At 41.0% G+C, this 24,532-nt stretch overlaps 2 protein-coding genes across 3 annotated transcripts; one reads left to right on the top strand and one right to left on the bottom strand.

The window, feature by feature from the left end:
- The first annotated feature begins 1,093 nt into the window (after positions 1–1,093).
- On the top strand, positions 1,094–3,128 carry mgst1.2 (microsomal glutathione S-transferase 1.2). Of its 2 annotated transcripts, none has more exons than XM_030736184.1 (4): positions 1,094–1,215; positions 1,676–1,808; positions 2,059–2,150; positions 2,369–3,128. In XM_030736184.1, exons 2-4 carry the CDS (start codon positions 1,692–1,694, stop codon positions 2,613–2,615), a joined length of 456 nt encoding a protein of 151 aa, XP_030592044.1. In that variant the 5' UTR covers positions 1,094–1,215; positions 1,676–1,691; the 3' UTR covers positions 2,616–3,128. The 2 variants fall into 2 exon arrangements, with proteins under 2 accessions (XP_030592044.1, XP_030592042.1); XM_030736182.1 differs by having other exon boundaries at positions 1,132–1,215; positions 1,679–1,808; positions 2,369–2,615.
- Positions 3,129–10,671: 7,543 nt separating this feature from the next.
- Positions 10,672–21,489, bottom strand: cdc42ep1b (CDC42 effector protein (Rho GTPase binding) 1b). The gene is made up of 4 exons (XM_030734907.1): positions 21,266–21,489; positions 16,442–16,926; positions 14,776–15,329; positions 10,672–11,937 (listed from the first exon to the last, which is right to left on the bottom strand). The coding sequence occupies exons 3-4, from the start codon at positions 15,227–15,229 to the stop codon at positions 11,306–11,308; spliced, it is 1,086 nt and encodes a 361-aa protein (XP_030590767.1). The 5' UTR covers positions 15,230–15,329; positions 16,442–16,926; positions 21,266–21,489; the 3' UTR covers positions 10,672–11,305.
- Positions 21,490–24,532: the final 3,043 nt, after the last annotated feature.

Below are 24,532 nucleotides of genomic sequence, written 5' to 3'. Positions count from 1 at the left end.
TTGCTGTGCTCAGCATCCAGCTAAAGAGGACTGAAAATGAATGGAATCACTCTTTTAAGTGCCAGGTCATTTCTGATGCAACTCTTCAAACAGCTCAACAAATATCACCAAAATGATTTTGTGGTGGTGGGACCACAGTGTGTCTGCTAGCTATATGTACAATTGCTGTATTTTCCGGGGGGAAAAAAAGTTAATATGTGACATGAACAGAGATGGAGAAGGAGGTAAGAAAGAGATGAAAGCAGATTAAAATGAAAGTATTTTCAAAGGCAAGAACTGCTCAGCAAGTGGCATTCAATAAACTGGAAATTGTTACTTAAAATATCTTCAATTATTTATTTATTTTTTTAATCAAATGGTTATGGTTACTGGGCACATTAGCCAGAAACTTCCAAACACGCACAGCTATCAGAACTGATCACATACTCATTTAAAATGTCTGTTTCAAGAGTGACCTGAAGAAGAAGGCAGCAGATATTATTATAAACGAATGTAAGCACACAAATTTAGCATTACAGCCGAGTGAACACAATAACACGATCATGTGTAATAAAAGACTAAGGTCAAATTCAAGCCATATGTATAAATATATATATATATATATATATATATATATATATATATATATATATATATATATATATATATATATATATATATATATATATATATATATATATATATATATATATATATATATATATATATTCAAATTGCTTCACATTGGGCATATTGATAACGATCACTAGATTACATTAATAATGACGAAATCTCAAAAACGAGCGGATTTTCAGGCAGCTTCTGTTGCTTCAGTACACATACAGTCAGTCAGGATTTTATGATTTCTTCAGTATCAAAGTAATTCACTGATATTTACCACTGCACCCAATGGCACAAAACAAACAGAAGTATACTGATAACTTATTCGGTGATCTTTGTTTCCTAAAGTAAACACAATCATACTTTATATACTGACCCAGAGTTACTAAAACAGAGATCTGAGAAAATCCATATTAACGTATTTCTTCAGGATTTTCCTGTTCGTGTTATTCACACACCCTTTAACTGCCTGCACAAACGACCTATGAGATTGTTTTTCAAAGGAGGGCAGTCTGCTTTGTGCGTGCCCTCCCCCCAGAGGTAACTGGGTGACAGTTGAGGTTGTTGTTGTGTAACAGATCCAGACTTGCTCGGCTTCTGCAGTCACCACATAATGTAAGTAAGCTGATAAACCGTCTAAAACTGTACAGTAAACTGTATGATAATGATATTTTAGATTTTTTAACGGTTGGTTGTTGTGACTGTGGTGGATTCCCGTGTTGTGTGTTAAGATGTGTGCTTTGACTCAACAAGAAGGGACAAACTGAAACTGGTTTTGCTACATTTCGCATTAGCTTTTCACACATTTCAGTGAATTTATAGTCTTTCTGAGCACTGTGTTATTTACTTTATCATATGGATATGAGTGCAGTCTGTCCCATTTCATGTTGCAGTGGTGCATGAATAGTTTAGTATAAAATGAAATAATTTATACTGTTTAGCATGGAGTCCTTTTGACGGTGGTATTTTGTGTTTCTGTCAACAAAACACAGAAAACACAAATGATTTAAATTGACTGAAATCAAATAGCTTAAATGAGAAGTAAATGAACTCCACTGTGTTTCTGATTATTCAGCAGTAACTCAGCAAAGATGGCAGAGCTGATGGAAAATGAGGTGTTTATGGCTTTCACCACTTATGCGGCTATTGTTATTCTGAAGATGCTACTGATGGGCCCAATGACTTCATACTACCGCATCACCACCGGGGTGAGTTGAATAGCAGCATGTCTACATCAGTTAAAATGTTTCTCTTGCTTTTATGTCCTGGTCATATAAAGTTGCAGCTTTGAAATGTGAAATACTCACTCTAGTTTAAGGAAATAAAGAACTGTATTACCAAAGAATAAAGAAATTCACAACTGCTCCCAAACCATCATCGCTTCTTAATGTTGACCTTTTCAACCTGATATATTTAGCAATAAGTTCTGATAAATGCAGTGTATTCTTTTTTTTGTAGTCTTTCTCTAATGAGGAGGATGTGGTTTTAAAGCATTCAGAGGACAAGAAGAAGCTGCTGAAAATTCACCCAAATGTGGAACGAGTTCGAAGGTGAGATAATCCGCCCCTGACATGCAGACACAACAGAATCCTAGTATGTATTTAGAAAAATGGCTGATCTTAAGAATTTAAGAAGCTTGTTGTTTTTTGGACAGACACTGCAAAAAAAAATACATAAATGTATATCAAATGTGTGTATTAGTGTTGCCTAATAACACAAATACTGGGGCCATCATGTTTGCAAAAGCTTTAAATGTTTTGTGTTGTAGGTGTCACCAGAACGACCTGGAGAACATCATTCCCTTCGTGGTTGTCGGTCTACTTTACGCTCTGACTGGACCTGAGCTTTCAGTCGCTCTTCTTCATTATCGCCTTTTTGCTGGCGCTCGGATCTTCCACACCATTGCCTACGTTGGTGCTCTGCCTCAGCCGAGCAGGGCTCTGGCCTGGATAGTGGGCATGCTGGTCACCTTCTCAATGGCTTACAGAGTGCTCAGCACAGTTCTTCTCCTATAGAAACCACAGAGCTTGATACTCTGAGCACAAGCTCACTTTCTTAATGACATGTGAACATGTTTACATTTCTCTTGCTGCAGCTGTGAGCTTGACTAATAAACCTTCTTTGTATGACCTTTTGTTCATTGGAAATGACCAGCTTTGTGTCTGGGTTCTCTTGAGGTACTGAAGTTGCAGCAAAACAGAAATGCAACTTTGTAAGTGTGCAACACTTTCTGTGAAGCATTTCAAACAAAAAATAAAAAACAACAGATAACAAAAAATTGTTGTCTGGTGATTCATGTGTTTTAAAATAACAGCATGGCTTTCTAATTCTTGGAATATAAATCAGTAGTGTGTTGCACTGGTGAGGTGAAAGCTTGTCCCACAGATTACAAAACAGGTTAAAATCCCAACATTTGTGCCAAACTGACCTTTAGACTGGCTTTGCTGGTTAAGGCAAAAACGACTTGATTCATATTCTGCTGCATTAACCCCTTAACTGGCAGCAAATAAAATCACCTGAAACAACTACATAACACCCTCTGGTTATTATTGGCTCTGAACAACCCATTTCATAACCTATTAATCGGCTGCGTCTGGTCCGCGGGCCGAATGAAGTGCATTTATATGGCAGGCTAGACCCGCCCATTTTGACTGACACCTCATTCGGCCAATCATGTTAAGAAATGGGTTTCCCAGAGCCAATAATACTCAGAGGGCGTCACGTAGCTTTGTCAGGTGATTTGGTGCAGCCAGTTACATGATTGGCCGAATGACGTGTCAATAAAAATGGGAGGGTCTAACCTGCCATATAAAAGGGACTACAAACGGCCCGTCACCGGGCCCTTGCCAGTTAAGGGGCTACGCTATGAACTGAATGCCTTCCACTCTTTTGCATTTGCCATTTGATTTAACTTCAAATGAAGCAGGAGTAAATATACCGGACACAATTTAGTTTATATTATTCAACGTAATATCAAAATACTTTAGCGTTGAATACAAGTGACTAATGTCTCAGACAAGTTTCTCAACATAAAGAACACTAAAAGGTATGACCCAGTCAGAGAGGGTTAAGGGAAGTGTTCAACGGTCTCTTCCAGACTGAGTTGGTGGTCTGCCGGGACATGTTTTATTTTCCTCCCCTCGAGGAGTGGGTTCTCTGAGACTAAGACAGGCTAAAGCAGGTTTCCAGGTGAGATGACCTCTGACATCATGGCTGGCTAACTGTTTACTGATAAACGAGGGTTCATGAACTGTCTTTGCTGGGTTTTGCTACCTGTACTTAGGATAGTAAAAGACAGCATTGACCATGATCTCCACACTGGCGGCAAATGTGTGACTAGAAACAGGTATGTCAGCCACATCCAGCACAGTAAGGGATCATGCCCCTCAGAGAAGCAGGGAAACCTATGACACACACGCACACACATGCACACACACACAATTGTATCAGAAAAAGGAAAGTAAAAAAAAGATAAAGGCGAGAGAAAATATTTCAGTTAAATTTTATTTATATATAATGCTGATTCATAACAAAGGTGGTAAGAACAAAATAGGCTTGAATTTAAAAAAAGTCCAACAGTAATTTTGTATGTGCACTTGTTTTTTGTGCTCATATTAGTAAATGAGGGTCATTCACTCCACCGGATAATGCTGTACGCTTTGAATCATGAGCTCTCCATTCTGTATTTCCCTGAAAACTGTAGTTTCATTCATGAAGGCACCTCTTGACTTTAGATAGTGATTCAATTCAAATTTCCATTCAATTTTATTTATATAGCACCAATTCACAACAAGTCATCTCAAGACACTTATACACCTGCCTCCTCGAGAGTATTCTTTTGCGAACTCTCTCTGATAGGCTTACTTTAGTTAATAATTGTTAAATAATGGCCTCACTTGCATTAACATCTCTTTAGATCTCACGCGAGTTTTTAATCCTGTTTCTAGCCCATACAAGTGTCTTTATACATTTTTATTCAACCTTTAATTTTTCATAATTTAGCATAGTCTAATATGCTGTCACATGTTACATGTTACTTCCATGTGGTTATACAATAAATTATTTTTTGTTTTGTTTTGGTTTTTTTTGGGGGGGGAGGAGGGTACCCTTAACAATACAGACATGAATATGAACAACTTGTCTTTATTCAGGAGCTTGTACTGTAAACTTGACATTACATTTTTACATGTTTTTGTTTTTTCCCCTTCTTTTATTCGTCTATTTTCCTGTTGTACAGATACTGGAATTTGTGTATAATCACTGGTCATTTATTTTAAGATATGTACTTGTTGTATTATATTTCTATTTGATGTCGTTGTCCACATTTGATTTAGACTTAAACATTATTAATAAATACAACAATATAGTGAGTGAAGAGTTCAAAGTTGGACTTGTCCATCCAGAGTACCTTCTTCCAGTCATATGCAGTCCAGTGTGGCATAAATCTTTCAGTGGCTGGTGATCTAAAAAAAAATATTAACACTGAATAAGCAGTACTTTCAAAAACAAACAAGAAGACCAAATATCAACTCTTTCAAACTCCAGACAGCAAGAGGGTGGGGCCAAAGTGGAATTGAACCCAAGCCTTTTAGGTGTCATTCTAGCTGTGAAGCAGTACTGCTAACTGCTACGCCACTGTGTTGCTGCTCATTACACCTGTCTGTTAAAACAGGTATCAAGTAGATTTTTAGTGGGTGCAAAACCTGATGATGTTAAGTTGTTTGAACTCAAACACATAATTGCAATAAGATAGACCATCAAAAAGTACAGTCTATTTAGCATTAATAAGTAATGTTGCAAAATGACAGATATTTAAGTAATATAAACTCAGTTTATTTCAGTAGGAGCTGATGATTGGACTTAAAAACACAATTACAATAAAAAAGGAGATGAAACAGATCAGCTTACTCAGCATTGATAAGTAATGTTCACATACTAGGCAATTTAAAGTAATATGAACTCAATATTTTTAAGTCAAATCAAAATCTGGGTTTACAGTGTATATAGACTTCAGGTCAGTATTAAAATTGAACACCTGTTAGGAAAACAAAAAAAACTTCATGTCATTTTTTTTTTACAATAAATATACTAATGTAATAATATGGAAATATAATGCAGTTACTTGGTTCCTTTAAATCCCAGCTTGAATTTGATACCTCAGCCCCGTGAACCTAAACCTCTTTATTGCTGTAAATAATCACGATTATGTAGTGTTAGTAATCTGTATACTGACAACCAAGAAACAAACAGGTTAATATCACAACATCAGTGCAATCCAAAAAGAGATCTGGGGTCAAGACAGAGACTGAACCTCATTCTCTCAGAAACTGAATCCAGACCTGAGTGTTGTTCAGTTACCTTCGGGGGTTCTCATCAGGTGATTTTCTCAGAAAAAAAAAGGAACGAAAACAGAACACCTCTCAGATTCAGATCAGACAGGGCGTTCCTCTCAATCACGACCCTCTAGTTATTGGTGCATTTTTTCATTTCATGCAATAACTTGCTAACTTTTTAACTTGTTTTGATAACTTGTTTCAGAGAGAAACACGTGTGTAAAAGCTTTATTGTTTCATTTGCTCCCTCACCGGCTCTCTTGGTATTTGATTTGCTGCCTGCTGTTGATACAATATGGATCATCAACCTGCTCAAAATATGGCCATCAACCTGCAGAGTCAGGTTGATGGCGTCGTCCACAGACCTGTTGGCTCTGTAGGACCCCCTGCAGTTTGCCTACAGAGCCAACAGGTCTGTGGACGACGCCATCAACCTGACTCTGCACTTCATCCTACAGCATCTGGACTCCCAGGGAACCTACGCCAGGATCCTGTTTGTGGACTTCAGCTCTGCCTTCAACACCCTCATCCCTGATCTCCTCCAAGACAAGCTGTCCCAGATGAACGTGCCAGATCCCATCTGCAGGTGGATCATTGACTTCCTGATGAACAGGAAGCAGCACGTGAGGCTGGGGAAGAATGTCTCGGACTCCCGGACCATCAGCACTGGCACTCCTCAGGGCTGTGTCCTCTCTCCTCTGCTCTTCTCCCTGTATACCAACTGCTGCACCTCTGACCACCAGTCTGTCAAGCTTATTAAGTTTGCAGACGACATGACTCTCATCGGACTCATCTCAGATGGGGACGAGTCGGCCTACAGGATGGAGGTCAAACGTCTGGTGTCCTGGTGCAGCCACAATAACCTGGTACTGAACGCCCAGAAGACAGTGGAGATTATAGTGGACTTTAGGAAGCACACAGCCCCTCTACCCTCCATCATCCTGACTGACACCCCCATCACCACAGTGGACTCTTTTCGCTTCCTGGGAACTACCATCACCCAGGACCTCAAGTGGGAGCCCACCATCACCTCTGTTGTCAAAAAGGCCCAGCAGAGGATGTACTTCCTGCGGCAGTTGAAGAAATTCAACTTGCCAGCAAGGACCATGGTGCAGTTCTATACTGCCATCATTGAGTCCATCCTCACCTCCTCCATCACTGTGTGGTACGCTGGAGCCACCACTAGGGACAAACAGAGACTACAGCGCGTTGTGCACTCTGCTGAGAAGGTGATTGGCTGTAACCTCCCATCTCTCCAGGACCTGTACACCTCCAGGACACTGGGGCGTGCAGGTCGGATCACAGCCGACCACTCTCACCCTGGGCACAGACTTTTTGACCCTCTCCCCTCAGGCAGGAGGCTACGGTCCATACGGACCAGAACCTCCCGCCATAAGAACAGTTTCTTCCCCTCTGCTGTTGGACTCATGAACAATTACCCTAAGACTGTTACCACCACCCTCCACAAACGCTGATGACCCTATGTCTATGCACCTGTCTGATTGCACTGATGTACATATTAGTGGAATATAGTCTACATTCTTTTATCTTTTAATTAGTCTCTGCACTGTATATTTTGTAATTTTGTAATATTGTGCTATAGTTATAGCTCTAATATCTCTGTATATTTGCAATTTGTATACTTGTATATTGTCTTATAGTTTTTATACTTATTTGTTTTTTTCTGTAAGCACGAAGTACCGCAGCAATTTCCTAATGCTGTGAACCTGTTCACCCATATGGCAATAAAAACCTGATTCTGATTCTGATTCTGATCATTATTGAAATTTATTGGCTGTGTTTGTGTTTGTAATTTTGTTCTGTTTTTCAGGGTGAATGGATACAGCAGGGTAAGCTGAAAACAGTGTAAGTGAAGCAGGTATTATTCCCCAAGCCAAAAGTCTGAATATAGCTACACTTTTCCAAGGGATATAATTTTTCCTAGATTCCCTACATTTATGGCCACTTCATTAGGTACACCATTTCAACTGGGTGTTGAAAGCAAATGCACACACATTCACACACATATATGTGCGCACAAAGTGCTTTGTTGAAAGATTTGCAGAATAGCATCTTTGAATGACCAACATCCTGAAGATTACAGAGTGGCTGTGGCTCAGGAGGTAGAGAGGGTCATCTACTAATTGGAAGGTTGGATGCTAAAGTATCTTTGGCCAAGATATTGAACCCACCTGTCCAAGCTGCTCCAGACTGTGTTCATCAGAGTGTGTGTGTTTTTTCTGAATTTCTGCCACAGATAAATAGGGCAAAAGAGGAGCAGCATTGTGGTCTTTTCTTTTCAGTCATTATTTCCTGTCTCCTGTTTCACCTGAAAAAACAAAAACCTGTGCAGGTCCAAAGAGAAGAAGCAACCTCCACAATGACTGGCCCAGCTGGTTGACCATTGCAACACTGTGCCACCTCATAATGAGACTCACAACAGCAGGATTCAAAGAGAGCTTGAATTTTCTGGGATTTTCAATCAACAAAAATGACCCCTGAATTCAGAGACGATGCTTAAAACCCCTGAAAAACTAAAAAAAAAAAAAAAAAAAAAAAAAAAAAAAAGAAATTCTGGGGGAAACAGTGGGACAAATATGCAGCAAATCACATGAGAGGCTTCTCATAGCTGGCTCTTCCACTTCTTGGAATAAAAGGGGCTTTGACAACAGCAGAGGGAGCACTCGCAGTAGGACACAATGTGCAATGAAGGAAGCTCTGCTGCATGCAGATGACTGACAAACCAGACTGATAATAATCACTAGCAGTTTCTGACATGCTAAAACTTGCCAACAGTGCCTGCTGTTGTCTTCCACTCTCAAGCTGACAGGGACACACACCTGTCTGTACAGGCTATTAAAACATTTTGAGAGGAGTGGAACAAAATAAATGTTTTCTGAGTCTTCAGTAAATATCTCCTATTAAGAATTCTGACTCTCAGTGATGTCCCAATATTTTTTTATTATGAACCGTATGAAATCAGGACTTCTTCTCCTCTGTAGTGTGTAAGAAAATAAGGCTTGGTTATTTTACTGGTTGTTGTGAAATGCAGATTTGCAAAATATGTTGATCTAAGCATGAAAACTCTTATATTCACAGGCAAAGTGCACACACCAGATCAACTATAACAGCAGTTACGCTGCATGTTTGGTAGCAGAGGATGATAAATTGCTCTCACTCAAAAGTGTTTGTTCCCTCAGGCTGCATCCTGAGTTTTGTTATTTTTAATGGATTCATCTTAAATTTACTTTTGCACAGACATTTTCTTGTGTGGTTCAGCATAAATAAAAACAATCATGAATATATATATTTTTAATGACTGAAGTTGCTGGACATGCAGATCCATTACAATGCACCAAGGGAGGCTGCAGTACCCTCAGCAGCACAACTTCCAACTGTCTCCTCTGTCCTCTGGCCTCCTGCTGTGGCCCAGAAACCAATCTCAGTGTGACATGTTGAGGGTATCTCAATTCCTAAAATTCATTGTAAAGACAGAGGAGATTTGTGGACAAGTTATAATTGAGGAAGCACAGGTGTTTCCTTCCTTCCTTTACTTCTTCTTTGAGCTGCTCCCTTTTGGGATCACCACTGTGGCTCATCTGCCTCCATCTCACCCTGTCCCAGCATCCTCCTCTGTCACACCAACCCTCTGCATGTCCTCTTTCACTAGACATGGTCTTCTTCTATTCCTCCTGCCTGGCAGCTCCATCTTCAGCATCCTTTGTCCAACATATCCACTCTCCCTCCTCTGCCCATGTCCAAACCATCTCAGCCTCACCTCTCTAACTTTGTCTCCAAACTGCTCAACCTGAGCTGTGCCTCTGATGTACTCATTTCTGCCCAATCTGGTCACTCTGGTCACTGGTCACATACATCACAGCAGGTCTCACTGACATCTTGTAAACCTTCCCTTTCACTCTTGTTGCTCTCCTTCTGTCACAAATCACCTCTGACACTCATCTCCACCCACTCCACCCTGCTTGCACTCTCTTCTTCACTTCTCTGGTGTACTGCCTGTTGGTTTGGATGGTTCACCCCACGTATTTAAAGTCATCTACCTTCAGTACCTCTACTCCTAACATGTTCACCTTTCCAACTGTATCCCTCTCATTCACATGTATTTCCTTTGTAAAAGTGTTTTTACCTTCAGTGTATAAAAGAGGAATGGCACACAGCTGGAATACACAAGTCACAGTGGGAGGAGGAGTTTTTAACACTTGTGCATCTTTGACTGTAGCTCCTCCGGTAAGCCTCTTCTGTACTTCAGGTGCATTTTAGGAATTGAGGCATTCTTCAGGTTGCATCAATCCAGGACAGAGGGACACAAGGAGACACAAATTAGTGAAATGAGAAAAGGCCCAGGATGTGCAAACTGAGAGATGAGAATGGGGTCGGTCTCTCCTCTTTTTCTTGGGTCACTCTCACTTTAAAAAAAAAAAAATGGTTTATAAATTTATTATAATGGTTTCATTTCTCTTTGATTCTCAGAGGTTTCAATTGTTTTAACTGAAGTGTGACGTGCACCACTTCACTATGTTTAAATGTATTATATAAACTGACTTTGGCCACCGTCGGGGTGTGGTCTGTAGACTGAGCTGCAGTGATTACCAGCATTTTATCAACATCAGACACATTTTGTGTAGGACAGTAAAATGTTAAGATAAGAAAATCCAGAGGAAACATCCAATGAAACCACAGCTGTGTTTATAGACTATTAAAGGGAGAGTGGGATTACATCATTAATGAAGAACATAAACAGACATTTCATCACAACATGGGTCTGTTTTAAATCTGTCTTTTATTACACCGGCCCACACTGTATACAAAATCAAGTCTAATACTGATATATGTTTAATGAGCATTATAATTGTTACAGGAGGTCAGCATATAGACTTTTGATTAGTATTAGAATTCAACACCTGTAAAAAAAAAAAAAAGTCCTTTATGATAATTCATTTACAGTGAATGTAGTAATGTATTAATAAGGAAATACTATGCAGTTACTTTGGTCCTTTAAATCCCCGCTTCCCTTTGATACCTTGGCCCTGTGAAGGTAAACCTCTGTATTGCTGTAAATAATTTGTTGCAGAAAATCACGATTACATAGTGTTAGTTGTCTGTATATTGAAAAGCAACACATAAATAAACAGTTTAATATCACAACAGCAATGTAGTCCAGAAAGAGAGGGAGGTCCGGCATCAAGGCTGAACTCAACCTCATCCTTTCAGAAGCTGAATCCAGACCTGAGCCTTGTAGTTGATCAGTTACCTTCATGTATGCAGTGTGTACGCGAGAAGATGGAGCATGTTTCTGCTGAGGAACAGAACGTCACACATGAACCCAAGTCACTGTAAGGTTTAAGCTTTAACATCTAGACTTTGATCTCTTCCTCTTCTTCACTTAAGGAGCATATAGTTTCATGGCTTTGGGAAATAGACTGATTTGCACTGCTACTGCTCCTCCTTACTCCCTTTGTGAAGGACCCTCCACCGTAATGGCGAGACAGCACATCAGCAGCCTTCTGGAACCTTTCTGCCTCCATGACAGGCTCCGATCTATGAGGAGACCTAGCGGATGCATCAGGTGTCCTTACAGACTGATTTTCCTCCTGTTCTGTCAAGTCAGAAGTACAAGACCATCCCCTTTTGTTCATGTCCTGCCTGAATGAACCACTGCAGACGGAAAGGTCGGGTGAGGTCACCGGTGGGGTCTGCACAGGCGTCTCTGTCAGTGAGCTGTTGTTATCTCCTTCCTCTTCCTGCTCTTCCTCCCCTGCCTCTCGGCTGTGTTTTGATATGTGAAGGCGGTTGGGGTCATCAATCAAGCTCAACACCTCAGCCATGAGAGAAGGTCCAAGGTCCACAGTGAAGGAAGTGAGTGAGTCAGAGCGTGCACGTGTGAGGCCGTCGCTGTCCAGCACAGAGCCTTTCTGCACGTCTCCACCTTGGAATTGTCTGTCGAGGCGAGAGAGGCGAGGCAGAGTGACGAATCCGGACTGCAGACCTGCAAACAGAGAGAAAAAGAAACCACACTGAGGACAATGAAATGAAATGAATTAATCAAATTACTAAATCAGACATTTATATCGGCAGGTGAAACTCAGCTGATACCCAAGTAGCAAATCTCATGTAAGGTGCACTATTTAAGTTGCTTCAGCATGCCTCCAGTTTCTGCAAGCCACTTTGTAACACACCTCCCCTCCAACTCCTCCCTGAAAGCCATATTAGACTTAATGAAGCTCATATCTGTTGTCACTGATGCCTGCTCTGCTCTGTATGGAGGCCTCCAGCTTTCCATGTATGCACATGTGAGGTGACAGATCCCACAACAAGTATAAATCACTATAGATGGAATTAACAGTTTGACTGTTGTGGTCTTAAATTAGTTGACATAATATTATCACATTGAATGAGCTAATGCAGGGCATGTGGGTTCACAGAGATTGGTTTCTACACTATATTAACTGTTTCAAAACAATATTTGCAGTTTCAAACTCACTATATCTAAAAACAAATATTCCTTCTACCACCTTCACTTGTGTTTGCAGCACAATTTTGTAGCTTTGACTGTTTCCAGATATCACAACCACTAAAGTAATAATACTTGTATATTTAAACTTCTAAGTACGAGCTGGGGCTCCTGTCCAGCAGTTCAGTTCCTTCACCAGAAGGTGGCAGTATGTAACAACCCACCTCAAGTTTCAGGAGCCACAGTGCTGTGTCACCATCACTTACTGTTAAGTGTCAGTCAGCAGAAAATAGAAAATGCAGGTGTGTGTGAAGCCACGAAAAAGGAGGTGGAAATCAGGGAGATCAAGAGTGATAAATGTTTTATAATGGGAGTGCAGCAAAGATAATTAAGTGCTGGTGATGATTGGTGGATGTAATAATAAATTACATGTGTTAAAAAAAATAAATTACATGTGTAAAAAAAAAAAAAAAAAGCATCAGTGCAAAATGACAGAAGATGGTAAATTCAAACCTGATAAGAAAAATCTCATGTCTTAGCTCATCCACTCTCTTTCTGCTGGCTTTACATCATCCACTTTATGCACATTCCTTATGCGGTGGGTAATTAAAGGAAACGGGGATTTCCAGTCTCCACTCTGCAGACTGCTGCCTGATAAGTCAGCAGATATAATAACTGGCGTGTTTATGCTGTTCATTGAGGCACACGCACGCAGAGATAACAGGAAAGGCCCGTGAGCCTCTTTCTTTCTGTGAAACCAGCTGTATGTGTGTGTGTGTGTGTGTGTGTGTGTGTGTGTGTGTGTGTGTGTGTGTGTGGGTGTGTGATTGTGTTTATGGGCCTAATTGTGTATATGTGTTGCCTTGGTGATTCCAAATGACTCAAAAGAAGCCAGCGTGTTTACTGGTTGTCCGGGAGGAATGTGGGAATGATGTTGAAAGGAGGACAACCTCAACCTCTCTGTTTGTGTGCCCTCACTGATATTTATAGTCCAAGTCTGCTGGAGAGTAAGTGGAGACTATAAGAAAATGTATCATAGCAACAGGTTGAATTTTTTTTTTCTTGGTGGGGGTTCATAATTCATCTTGACTATTACAGCACAGCTCTGATACTGGCTCATTGCCTGGTTATCTTTGGGGCAGTATGCTTAAATTTTCATATAAATACCTTTTGTAGGAACTTTAGATTTACAGTTTAAAAAAAGAAGTTTCACACCAAACACAAATGGTCCATGATGTTAATGTGGCATTACAAAATTTCACAAATCTGGGCTTTTCTGCAAAAGGACTAGAAGATCGTGTCTCTCTTCTGCCGATACTAATTATTCTCATATCTACAATAGAAAACGTTATCCAAGGAGAGGAGAGGAGAGACCATGAGTGCCACATTCATCAAGAATTTGATCGTGAGTGTCAGACCAATAAAAAAAACCCATGCACAGAAATCATGTGCACATCAAAATGTTGCCTTTCTCTTAGTTTAAAGTTAAAGTAAATACTGAAGACATTCGATTTAAACAAACCCAGAGAGATGATGCTGAGATGTCTCAGGAAAAATAAGTACAACTTCAGCCTGTAGCAGTTTTTCTCCATTCAGTCAGTCAGCTCTCATTATGTGTGCACTACAGTTTTCAGCAGCTCTTTAAACACTCAAAACTTACACTGGTTATTTTAGTATTTTGTTCCCAAAGAATGCTAACATTTCTAAATCTTGTCGAGATCTAGAATTGCATTTTTTGTTCTTTTCCTTTCCTGTGTAACGATGCTGGCATCACCTCAACAAGAACTGCACTGCATCTTATGTTTGGCATGTATCACATAGAGTCAGCAATACGGGCTCTGTTGGATAATAAAACATAAATAAAACTCAAATAAAGCTCAAAAACGTCTCTGAGATAAAGGAGGAGCTGAAAGCTAAAGTAAATCAATATGGAAACAGTTCCAGATGGGTTTTTTTTGTTTGTTTGTTTTTGAGGAGCAGTATTAAAAACCAGCTCCTGTCACAACCTCACAGGTTTATCTGAGCATCAGTGGAACATGAACTAATAATTTGTAAATGGAGAGTCTTTCTATCATCTTTTATTGTGAGCTTTGACCTTTTCCAGGTAACTGTGCTGTCTTGTATACTGGTTTTCTAGATGTACACAGGATTAATGCCACAGTCTGTGCTGGAAGTGGTTTAATCTGTACAGCTGCTCCTCATGTGACACCGTTTAAGATAATACCCAACTGCCTATCTAATAAACCATTATATGTGAGTATGATCACCACCTCTACATTTTCTCTGCTCACTTTTAATGATGATAATCTCATCACTAAGGTTCTTTCCATAAATCCCGTCCAATGCTGGAAGTGATTATCTGTATTATCTCACCATATGTGCAGAAAGAATCATCTGTTGAACTGATGGAGCTGGGGAACAGCACCCTCTGCAGGCACCCATTGGGAGAGTCTATGTTCAGCTGGGGCAAAGAGATGGCATTCTTGATGATAGGTGAGACATCTGGCGGTGGGGACGACAAATCCCGGGAACCCCCTCGCTGCCGCGGCCCAGACGTTTTGCGTACATGCCGAAAGGTGCGTGTGAAGAATCCCCTTGTTTTGGAGCTGCTTGCTGAGTCTGGGCTTCCTGGCTCCCTGATGCCCCCATAGTTGCTGAGGAAGGAAGTGTCGCCAAATACATCCCCACCACGACCGACATGCATAGTATGCCGGAAGTCTCCCAGTGGTGGGCTGATCATGTCCACAGAGAGGTCACTCTTGAAACGACGTTTCCCTTGAGAGCCAGACACAAGGCCTTTAATCCCTGGCAGCTTTCCAAGACTCATGGTGGCAAAGAAAAGTTGAGCAATTTCCCTTGAAAATGAAATGAAATTGCCTGGACTCTGATTGCACGTCAGTCAAGTCTGAATTCCAGGCTGGGGTCCACTGTAAAACCACAGAGAGAAGGCAAATTAAAAAGCCTGGACAGCGAGAGGAGAAAACAGAAAAATGTGGTCGTTCAGTCAGCAGAGAATGTGTGTATAATCAATTCTCAATACTGTCACAGCCAGCTATTCATCAACTGCCTGCCCACGGTTTCCCTTTTATATCTGCACTTTAAGATGCCAGAATGAATGTGGAGCCAGTTACATCCCTGTCTACTTCTCCTTCTCTTCCTCTCCTCACATTCACAGCTGCTTTTGTCCAAAATGGCCAAACTTACTTCAACAGCAGATTTCAGTGATGACGAAATAACAGACAAATATCACACCGCACTTCCTCCCGTTACCTCAGCCTATTTGGTTGGCGAGTGTGGGCCTGACTGAATACTTATTCAGATCTCTTTCAGCAAATTATATATATATATATATATATATATATATATATATATATATATATATATATATATATATATATATATATATATATATATATATATATATTTTTTTTTTTTTTTTTTTTTTTTTTTTAAATAAATAAATCCCTCCACAGCTGAAGGGGAACTCAGATATCAAACAACTGTTTGAAAACAGTAAAACAGACTGTATTTTAGACTGCGTTCACTTAATTTTATGCTTTCTCTACACTTGGAGAACCACCTTAATGTCTCAAGTTAAATTGTGCTTGCACACACTAAGAGAATCATGTCACCAGGAAGCTTTATCAAGCATAAGCAGTGTGCTTAATTTCCATTTTATGAAGCTTTTATACAGAAATGCTACAAACTGAGGATGTTAACGAATGAGATATTACTACATGCATTCCCTTCACTTGATATACTTTCCCTTCTCACTATTATTTACATTAGCCTGCAAGGATTAACACATGAGTGTGTGTCTGAGGTGTTACTCAGGTCTGTGTGGTTTCTAACCTCACTTTAGCACCTCATGAACACTGCTCGCACTCAAGGCGAGCAGTGATGAAATGCACATATTCCAAATCATTTAATAGAAGCATACAGTCCCCACTGTTTACTGATCAGAAATCCTCATCTTTTTAGGTTTTAGGTTCCGAAGCTTTCTAAAATGTGACACTGCTGTGTTAACAATATTCCTTACTGGCAGTAATTGTTTGTTCTGAGAGGCTCATAAGTGTCTTATCCAGTGCGTTGTTCACCACTTGTCTTCCTTAGTGTCCACGCAAACCAAAAACAGAGGGTCCACTGAAAAGATTTATCCATGTGTGGCACCGCAATGTCCGCGGGACGTCCTGTCCCCAGCCTTCTTTGTCCTCTGTTCCCTGGTCCTTCTGCACCAAAGAGGCAAAATCTTTGAGAAGCAATGAAAGCAATCAGGGCAAAAGGAGAAGAGGGACGATGCGCTCTTGGAAAGAGCAATAAAGTAAAGCAGTGTAATCCAGTAACTGTTTTGTCTGCATCGTTCTGGAAGAACGATAAAGCTCCTTCAGGATTGTCCGTGCATGGGATTAGCTGCTAATCCCTTCTGTCTTCCCTCCCTCTTCGACTCCCTCACTAGTCTTCTTCAATCCACTTAGGACTTCAGTGTTTGCCAGGTAGGTTTTCATTCAGTTCACATGGGGCAAGCTACAGATTAGGGAGAGAAAAGGAGAGAGATGTGAGTTACTCACTAGACCAAACTCTAAACAAGGAGTATTCAGGCTGACATAAATGCATCAGACATCTAAAACTTTAGATTGCTGGGATTATTTGCTGATCAGTCTGGGACTGAACTTGACAAATAAAACCTGACATTGCTGGGAGCTTAGAGGAGTTGTCTGTGTACTTAGACTCACCTCCTCAGCCTTTCCACACTTGTGTAGTTTAGAATTGGGTTTATTTTAGTGCTGAAGCAGTGAATCAACAGTTGGGTAACAGGAAATTGTCAGCTCTTTTGATAAATGACTGTTCATTGAAGTTATCGCAAACGTCAGACATTTGCTGGTCCCACCTTTCCTAATTTCCAGCTTTTGATTTGATCATCATCGTGTGATCCCGAAGGAGAATCTGTCTCCACAATACAAGCTTGCAGTAGCTTTGCCTTCCACATTTGAACAACTTCTCTAGAGATATAAACTCTCCAAAACCTTGGAAAGGCCCTGAGGTTCTGTTTTTCCTGGACACACTCAGAGCACCTTCTTCCTGCCTGTTGAACGAATGAATCCAAGGCAAAGGGAGCACTAGTAATCTCCAAACACGAGACCTTTCAACAACACAGGCAGTGATGGATTAACAGCACAGGCTGCAGGAGTTACTAGCCGAGGGTGATATAAGAACTTAAGCAAGATGATGGTGCTGCAGTTACTGGGCACAGGTCTGAGCAATGATTACCTCCTATTATTTTTTTATTATTCACAGTTTTTCAGCATTTTTTGCTATTTATTGACCTGAAGAAGAGAAGTCAAATCAGAGGAAAAGTTAGATATGATAAAGATGTACTGACAGAAGGAGTCTTAACCCAACATCCATTCATATAGAAGAGGAGGGAAAGTGGGGGGATTTTAGCTGTTGCATGACCACTTCTGATCTCTCAGCTCAGCTTAGCTTTAGGGAGTGATTAGAGCTTGTGGGGCACAAGAAGGTGAGAGACAGATAAACATTAACTTCAGAGACAAACATGCAGAATAAATGCCAAAACTCGGTTTGGACACAATTGGATTGAAAACTGTGTTGTGCAGTTGGGAATTTTAGATTAATTCCCTAACTTATGAAAATAAAATCTGTGAATAGCTTTGTTTTTATCCCTCTTTCCAATTTACTTAATATTAGTATTGCATTTTCTTGTTTGATGCACTAGTGGAGCGTGACTCGTGTTTCTGGAGCTAAAATTTACAGATCTCCCATAAACACATCACATCCAGGCAATCGTGACCTTAGTGTTTTGAAAAGAGGACCGTTACCAGGATTCACTCACTACAGTAAAAGCCTGTGTCTGTGTGACTGTGCAGAGCAGGCAGATTGGTTTGCAGCTTTCTCAAGAACTGCTGATCCAAAAAAAAATATGTCCAGCTTTCTTTGTGAGAAGCAGAGCGATGAAATTTTACAAAAGGCAGAGCTTTATGGCCTGTCCTCACTTATTACACCTATTGAAAATAATGTTTAAAAATTAGGGTTTGGTTTTAGGGTTAAATTTAGAATTAGGTCAGAGTTTAGGTTAAGGGTTTGATACTTTTTTGAGATGAGTAAATTTAGGGGTAAGGGCTTGGAAAGGAAGGAATGGGCATTAATTTTCTTGAGGGCCCACATGAGAAACTGGGACTGCTGCAGCAATAAGGTTACAAAGAAATAAAATTCACATTAAGCAGAACTGAGTTTATTTTTTAGCTTATTGTGCAGCAGTTTCTCATTTGGAAAAAATGAATTGCCCACTCTGCTCTACAGGAAAGCCTCGTGTCAGGGAACAACTTTTAGGCAACATATGAGAAGCGCTGATCTAAATGACCTCAAACTCTGCGCTGCACTTACTCAAGTTGCCAGTAATACACCTGCTAAGTGTGAAAAGGACTGTTTGAATGTCTGTCGAGACTAACGAAGAGCAAACACATGGACAAAGCTTCCTTGAATTATTACAGCTAACTATGATAATCAGTCACAGCTTCTCATGGTGAAGCTATTTTGTTTCTCCTGCTCTTCTAGCTGCCAACTTCTTCCAGCTCCATAACAGACTTTTATATGATATTCTTCCCCCCTTGTGATTTTGCGAGCAGTAAATTCAGCTCAGCTCTCGTTGTAAAATAAAGTGTAATTCCAGCACATAAACTCAGTTTGGAAATCCATTCCTACAATTGCCTTGTTAGAAACACACAGAAAGACATTTAGATCTGCTAAACATGCTAATTATCCCTAAATTGTACCTGCAGGCGTCCGTAAACAAGCCTTTTTCACATGAGCGGCCTGACTGATTGCAGACACAGAGGCAAAGATGCAGGTCTGAAAATTGTAATGGGAACAGCGTGCAGTGGGGAGAGCAGACCGGACGCCATCAATTATGGGCATCAAATAAAGGATCCAGGGACGCTGATGAGAAACACATTTTTACCTCCTGCCTTTAAGTGTTTTCCCCTAAACTTCTATTTTAGGCTTTCACTTCAATTAATCTCAGTGTCCTTTGTCTCTGTTTTTCCCTCTGTCCCACAAAAAACACACACACACACACACACACTGTCAAACATGCTTCCTGTCTCTGTCAATCTCCCAGCTGCAAGCAGAATTACTGTGTTAGTCAAACATCTGGTACCACAGAGCCACAAACTGCAAAACAGGGCTCTGGAGACATTTGAAGGGCTGGCAGAGAAACATCATTGTATATAGACTTATATGCAGACACTGGGCTGTGTCACAGTAGGTCAGCGCTGAGGTCGCTTCCTCCCCTGGACCGGAGGGCCGTCGTCCTCTTAAAGCACAGCACCAGAAAACTGTGGTTGAGGTCAGAACACCCTGACCATTACGCACAGCTCAAAAATACAGCATGCGCTCAGTTTACTAGGATCGACTGCTGCAACGTGGCAATGCACTTCATGGCCTGCCAGCTCCTTATGTTGATGGTGTCTGCGCTGCTGTGGTGGCTATCAGTGATGACTGAGAGGTGTGACATCTTTCTAACATGCTGATGTCGGATGATATCAGACTGCATGCGACACATGTGAGCACTGACTTGTATATGACCTTCCTGTTCTCTCCCTCCCCCGTGTACCTTGATCTTCTACTGAGTCAACAAAACTCACACAGGAACACCCATCATAACGTCACATTAGAGCTCTTCAGCAGGTTCAGTAACTTATTTTTCAGTGCACAAATAATGTAAAGAAACCACTGCAAAAAAAAACTGCAGGGGAAACCAACGCATTAGCCACTTTGAACATGTTTAACACCCGCCATCTATGTTTGGGACCTTTGTCAACAAAACTCTGAGGAAACGAGGCCCAGCAGCAGTTGCATGCACCACACGTCTCACTCTGTTTGAAAGGTTCACCTGACAAACTTCCACCAAGCAAACACAGTGTGGAGGTGCAGTAAATGAAATATTATACTGGCTGTTTAAAGGAACAACTAAGCACATGGTTAGTTTAGTTTAGTGTTGTGGTTCACTCACCACCCTCAAGAAAAGCCAGAGGAGAGGGATTGCTACAGGCCCAAGCCCCTAAAAGGGCTCCAGTTGTTTAGATGGTTGAAGGGCAGTCATTTAACAATGACGCCAACTCCCTGACAGGCTGCCAGACCAGTGATCTGAGACCTGGCACAAAGCTAGGACAGTTGTTCTGTGGTTCGGCTGGAGGAGAACAAGCGAACAATTGATTTAAAATGTTTAAACCAAACAAAATCTCACTGCATTACATCGAAACAAGCTGCAAATCATGCTGGGATTGCAGCGTGTAATGCAGGGTTTACAGTCACTTCTGTTTTAATTTGAATGAAAACACAAACCCAGTTTAAGGGAAGTAATGCTGTTAAAGAGGACGCACACAAAAAAGTAACTTTTGCAAGTGCAAGGAAACAGAAGTGGATCATAATGTGAGCTGAATAGAAAATTTTATTGAACAATGATGCTGCATTTTCATTGATACACCTGCAATATGAGCACAGCTGTTTCTTTTCTTTTCTTTTCTTTGGCCTCGTTTGGAGCACTGTGTGAAGCTTGCATGTCACTTTTTGTTGGGTGGGGGGGGGGGTGTTTGTTGCTTCTCAGAATGCAGAGACATGCATGACATGAGCAAAGGTGTGCAACAGGTTATTACAATAAAACAAGTGCCGCAGCTCCTTGCTCTCCTCTCATAGTGCACGCATACACACACTATATTCATTATATTTAGACTGTAACAGCGCCCTGGGTGTAACTTTTGATGTTCATTTCACATGGCTCATTAGCAGTTCTCGGTAGATTTAATACCACAACGCTATTAATAAACCCCGCGATTAATACGCTTACCTTAAAAAAAAACGCAGAGAGCGGTTCCTTCACAACGTCAAGTTTACCAAGTATGTTCTTTGCCATCCTCCTCGGTTTGCGGGCTGCACCGTAAGTTTCCGCTCGGACATCAGAGCACTGCAGCAGTGCAACGGCTCTGTGCTGCTGCTGCTGCTGCTGCTGCTGCTGCTGCTGACAAGTGAACTGGATGAAGAGGAGAGAGAGAGAGACCGCGAGAAGGATGTGGGTGGAGGAGGAGGTGATGGTGGGAGGACCTCGGAAGTGTGAAGAACTACATTATGCGTGCATGTTATAGGTAAAGAAATGCAAAGGTAAAACCCGACCCAGACGGATCAGCATAAACGCTTAAGATGAATAAAAAGAGGAAAGCATGTGAACAATAGGGCAGCAGATCCATTCATTAGAAAAGTGAAAGCAGCAGCAGAAGTTAACGCGCTCATCTGAGGTCATCAAAAGAGGCAAGTGTGACCCTCATGGAGGGCTGAAGGCTTCAATGACAAACTACTGTGACCGTTCCCACACTGTCCTGCCATTGTGAGGTTATGCTTCTAAATATGAGCACATAGCCTCAGATATGAGGTTTTTTTTTGTTTTGGTTTGGTTTTTTTTGGAGGAGGGGGGTTGCATTTATTTCCTGTCTGAGCTCACCTTGATCCTCTCTTTGGGCAGGAAGCAGTGACTCTTCATCAAAAACAGGACCTGAGATATGCAGCAAAAACACACAAACACATGCACACCCTGATCTTTACTCAGATTTCCTAAGGTCTGCATGGTGTCATCTAACCTTTATTCTCTCTGTGGTTCTGTGGCTTGCTGACAAAAAACAAACAAAAAAAAACCACAAAAACGTCATGGCCAAGCTTATTTGATGCAAGAATGCATGCAACAATTATGCACATGTTTAGTGTTTGTTTGGGGGGGGGGGGGGGGGGGGGTATTTTTGACCCTTTGATGGGCACAGTATGAACACAGAAAAAGATGCATTCTCATGGTATTTGGGGGAAGTTATGTTCTAAAAGACCACAACAGACATTTACTGAGCGCCTGGGTGATGTGCGTGCAGGTGTGAGTACATCTTCACATATATAAATCAATCTTTACTTTAAATCTGTTAAACCTCACTTCAGCTGATATTTTTAAAGCTAAGGTGCTTCTTATTCTCAGAATTTCAGCTATTTTAAACTGAGTTGCAGACATTAAATTATGTCCGTAGGTCCACTAATGCCTACTTATCACTTGCACCAGCTGTCATATTCCCAGAAGTGGAAAAAAAAAAAAAAAATGAAAATAAAAGTCTAGAGATTTAACTGGATGAACAGAAGCCCAGATGTCTGAGCTGCTCAGCTTATGATGTATATGTGACAAAGAGAAATCAGTTTAATACCCACAAAATATTATCACAGATGGTAAAGTGGAGCAAGTGAAAACAGAAAAGACTGTGACTGAGAGATGAGATGAAAGAGGAAAGGAAGCACTGTGGACGGAGAAAAAGAGAGTGGGAGAGAAGACTGACAACTCAGATGAAGTGGGTAAAGGGGAGTTGCTTGAAGAAAAGCAGATGTGGTGAAGGGAGATGGCACTGAGAACAGACAGGAGACAGGAGGATTTCAGCATTAAACTGGGGGGGAGAGCAGCGCCCACTGACAAGTATCAGAGTCTGTCTGATGAGCAGAGAAAAAATAACAGAAGACAGAGGGAGTGAGCAAAAACAGGAAGTCAGACACCATAAACTACTGTGCTGCAAATATTGTCTCTGCTCAGGAGTGTATGAAATAACATTTTAATTCTTATTGCACAAGCAATGAGCTCAACAAATGAGCTCAAGCATGGATTAAAGAGGACAAACAGACCAAGAATGCAAAGCTTGTGGGAAAAAGAGGAGGAAAGAGAAGGAGGTAAAGAGGAAGGAACGGTACTCAAACAGGATGAGAAGTCTCAGACAGACAAAGGCTTTCTGCACAGGAAATGACCTTCTTGCAAACTAGAAAGGATGCCAAGAAGTTAAAACACCTTTCAGAAGCTGAAACTCTGTTAACAGCTCACTATCTCTGTCAGTCTGGTATAATGAGTCCTACCAGGAAAAACACAATTAAACAAATCAGGTATGAATGAATATAAAAGTGATTTTACTGCACTTGGCTCCTGCTTTGGAGACCAGATCCAGGTTAGCTTCCCGATCTCCAGAAACCCAGATGTGCATTTATAGTCCATGAAGTCAAACTCATCAAATCTAGTAGTGGTGGAAAGAGGAAGGTTGAAAGGGACATGAAAGAAGCTGATCCCTGTGTCTCTGCTTCAACTACACTCCTGTTTTGGGTGGATTCTGACTGCCAGGAAACTGAATGCTGGCCCAGAGACAATAGAGTATTGTAAAGTAAATCCTCAGTGCTTTCTAGGCTGCAATAAAACAACAGACAAGAACACAAAGACACATGCAGCAACACTTTGTTTTTAGATATGCAGGTTAAATTTAGGAGAGGGGTGTTTTTTTAAGACAGCAACTTCTCAGGCAAACCACAATATCTGTTTGTTCCATAAGTATAATTACACTGAGAGAAATCCTCAGGAAAATTTTAAACAGAAAGTTTCTCAACTTTTACATCAGAGTTTTGTTAAACTCTTCCTCCAATGTAATCTACCTCTTAGTTATTGATCCGCTTTAATCCACCACAGAAGCTCTGAGAAGCAAGGATGTCTCTTTTTTTTTTTTTTTGTTGATGATGATGATGATGATCTTGGGCTTTTTCCAGGTTCTTTTTACAGTGTGAGGAACTACAAGAAGTAACAAAGTATGCAAATGAAGGAGGTTGTGGAGGTGGAGGAGGTTAAGTGTGTGTGTGTGTGTGTGTGTGTGTGTGTGTGTGTGTGTGTGTGTGTGTGTGTGTGTGTGTGTGTGTGTGTGTGTGTGTGTGTGTGTGTACATATATACATTACCAGTCTGTTTCACCAGAACAGGCTGAAGTGAACGCATCCATCTCTGTTATATTCTACCACAAAGCTTTTGTCATGGCTGAAGGGAAGGTGAGGACTCAAATAGGCAGGCTTGTTTCAGTGATTTATTTACAGTACTTGAATCAACAAGGGTGCTGATGGGAAAAGGGGTGGCTGGCTGGGCTCTCCTCTTCTGCTCATCCACTCTCAGGTATGCACTTCAAGGTTCCAGGTACTAGGCAGAGAGGAAACAGAATGTCAACAGACGTCCACAGGGAAATAACAAGACACTTGACTCTTATGGCTACTGACTGGGAGCAAAGCAACAATCCGGCA

The sequence above is a fragment of the Archocentrus centrarchus genome, chromosome 8 (assembly GCF_007364275.1).
Source record: "Archocentrus centrarchus isolate MPI-CPG fArcCen1 chromosome 8, fArcCen1, whole genome shotgun sequence".
Taxonomy (NCBI): Eukaryota; Metazoa; Chordata; class Actinopteri; order Cichliformes; family Cichlidae; genus Archocentrus; species Archocentrus centrarchus.
This window is presented reverse-complemented; position numbering and strand designations above follow the sequence as displayed.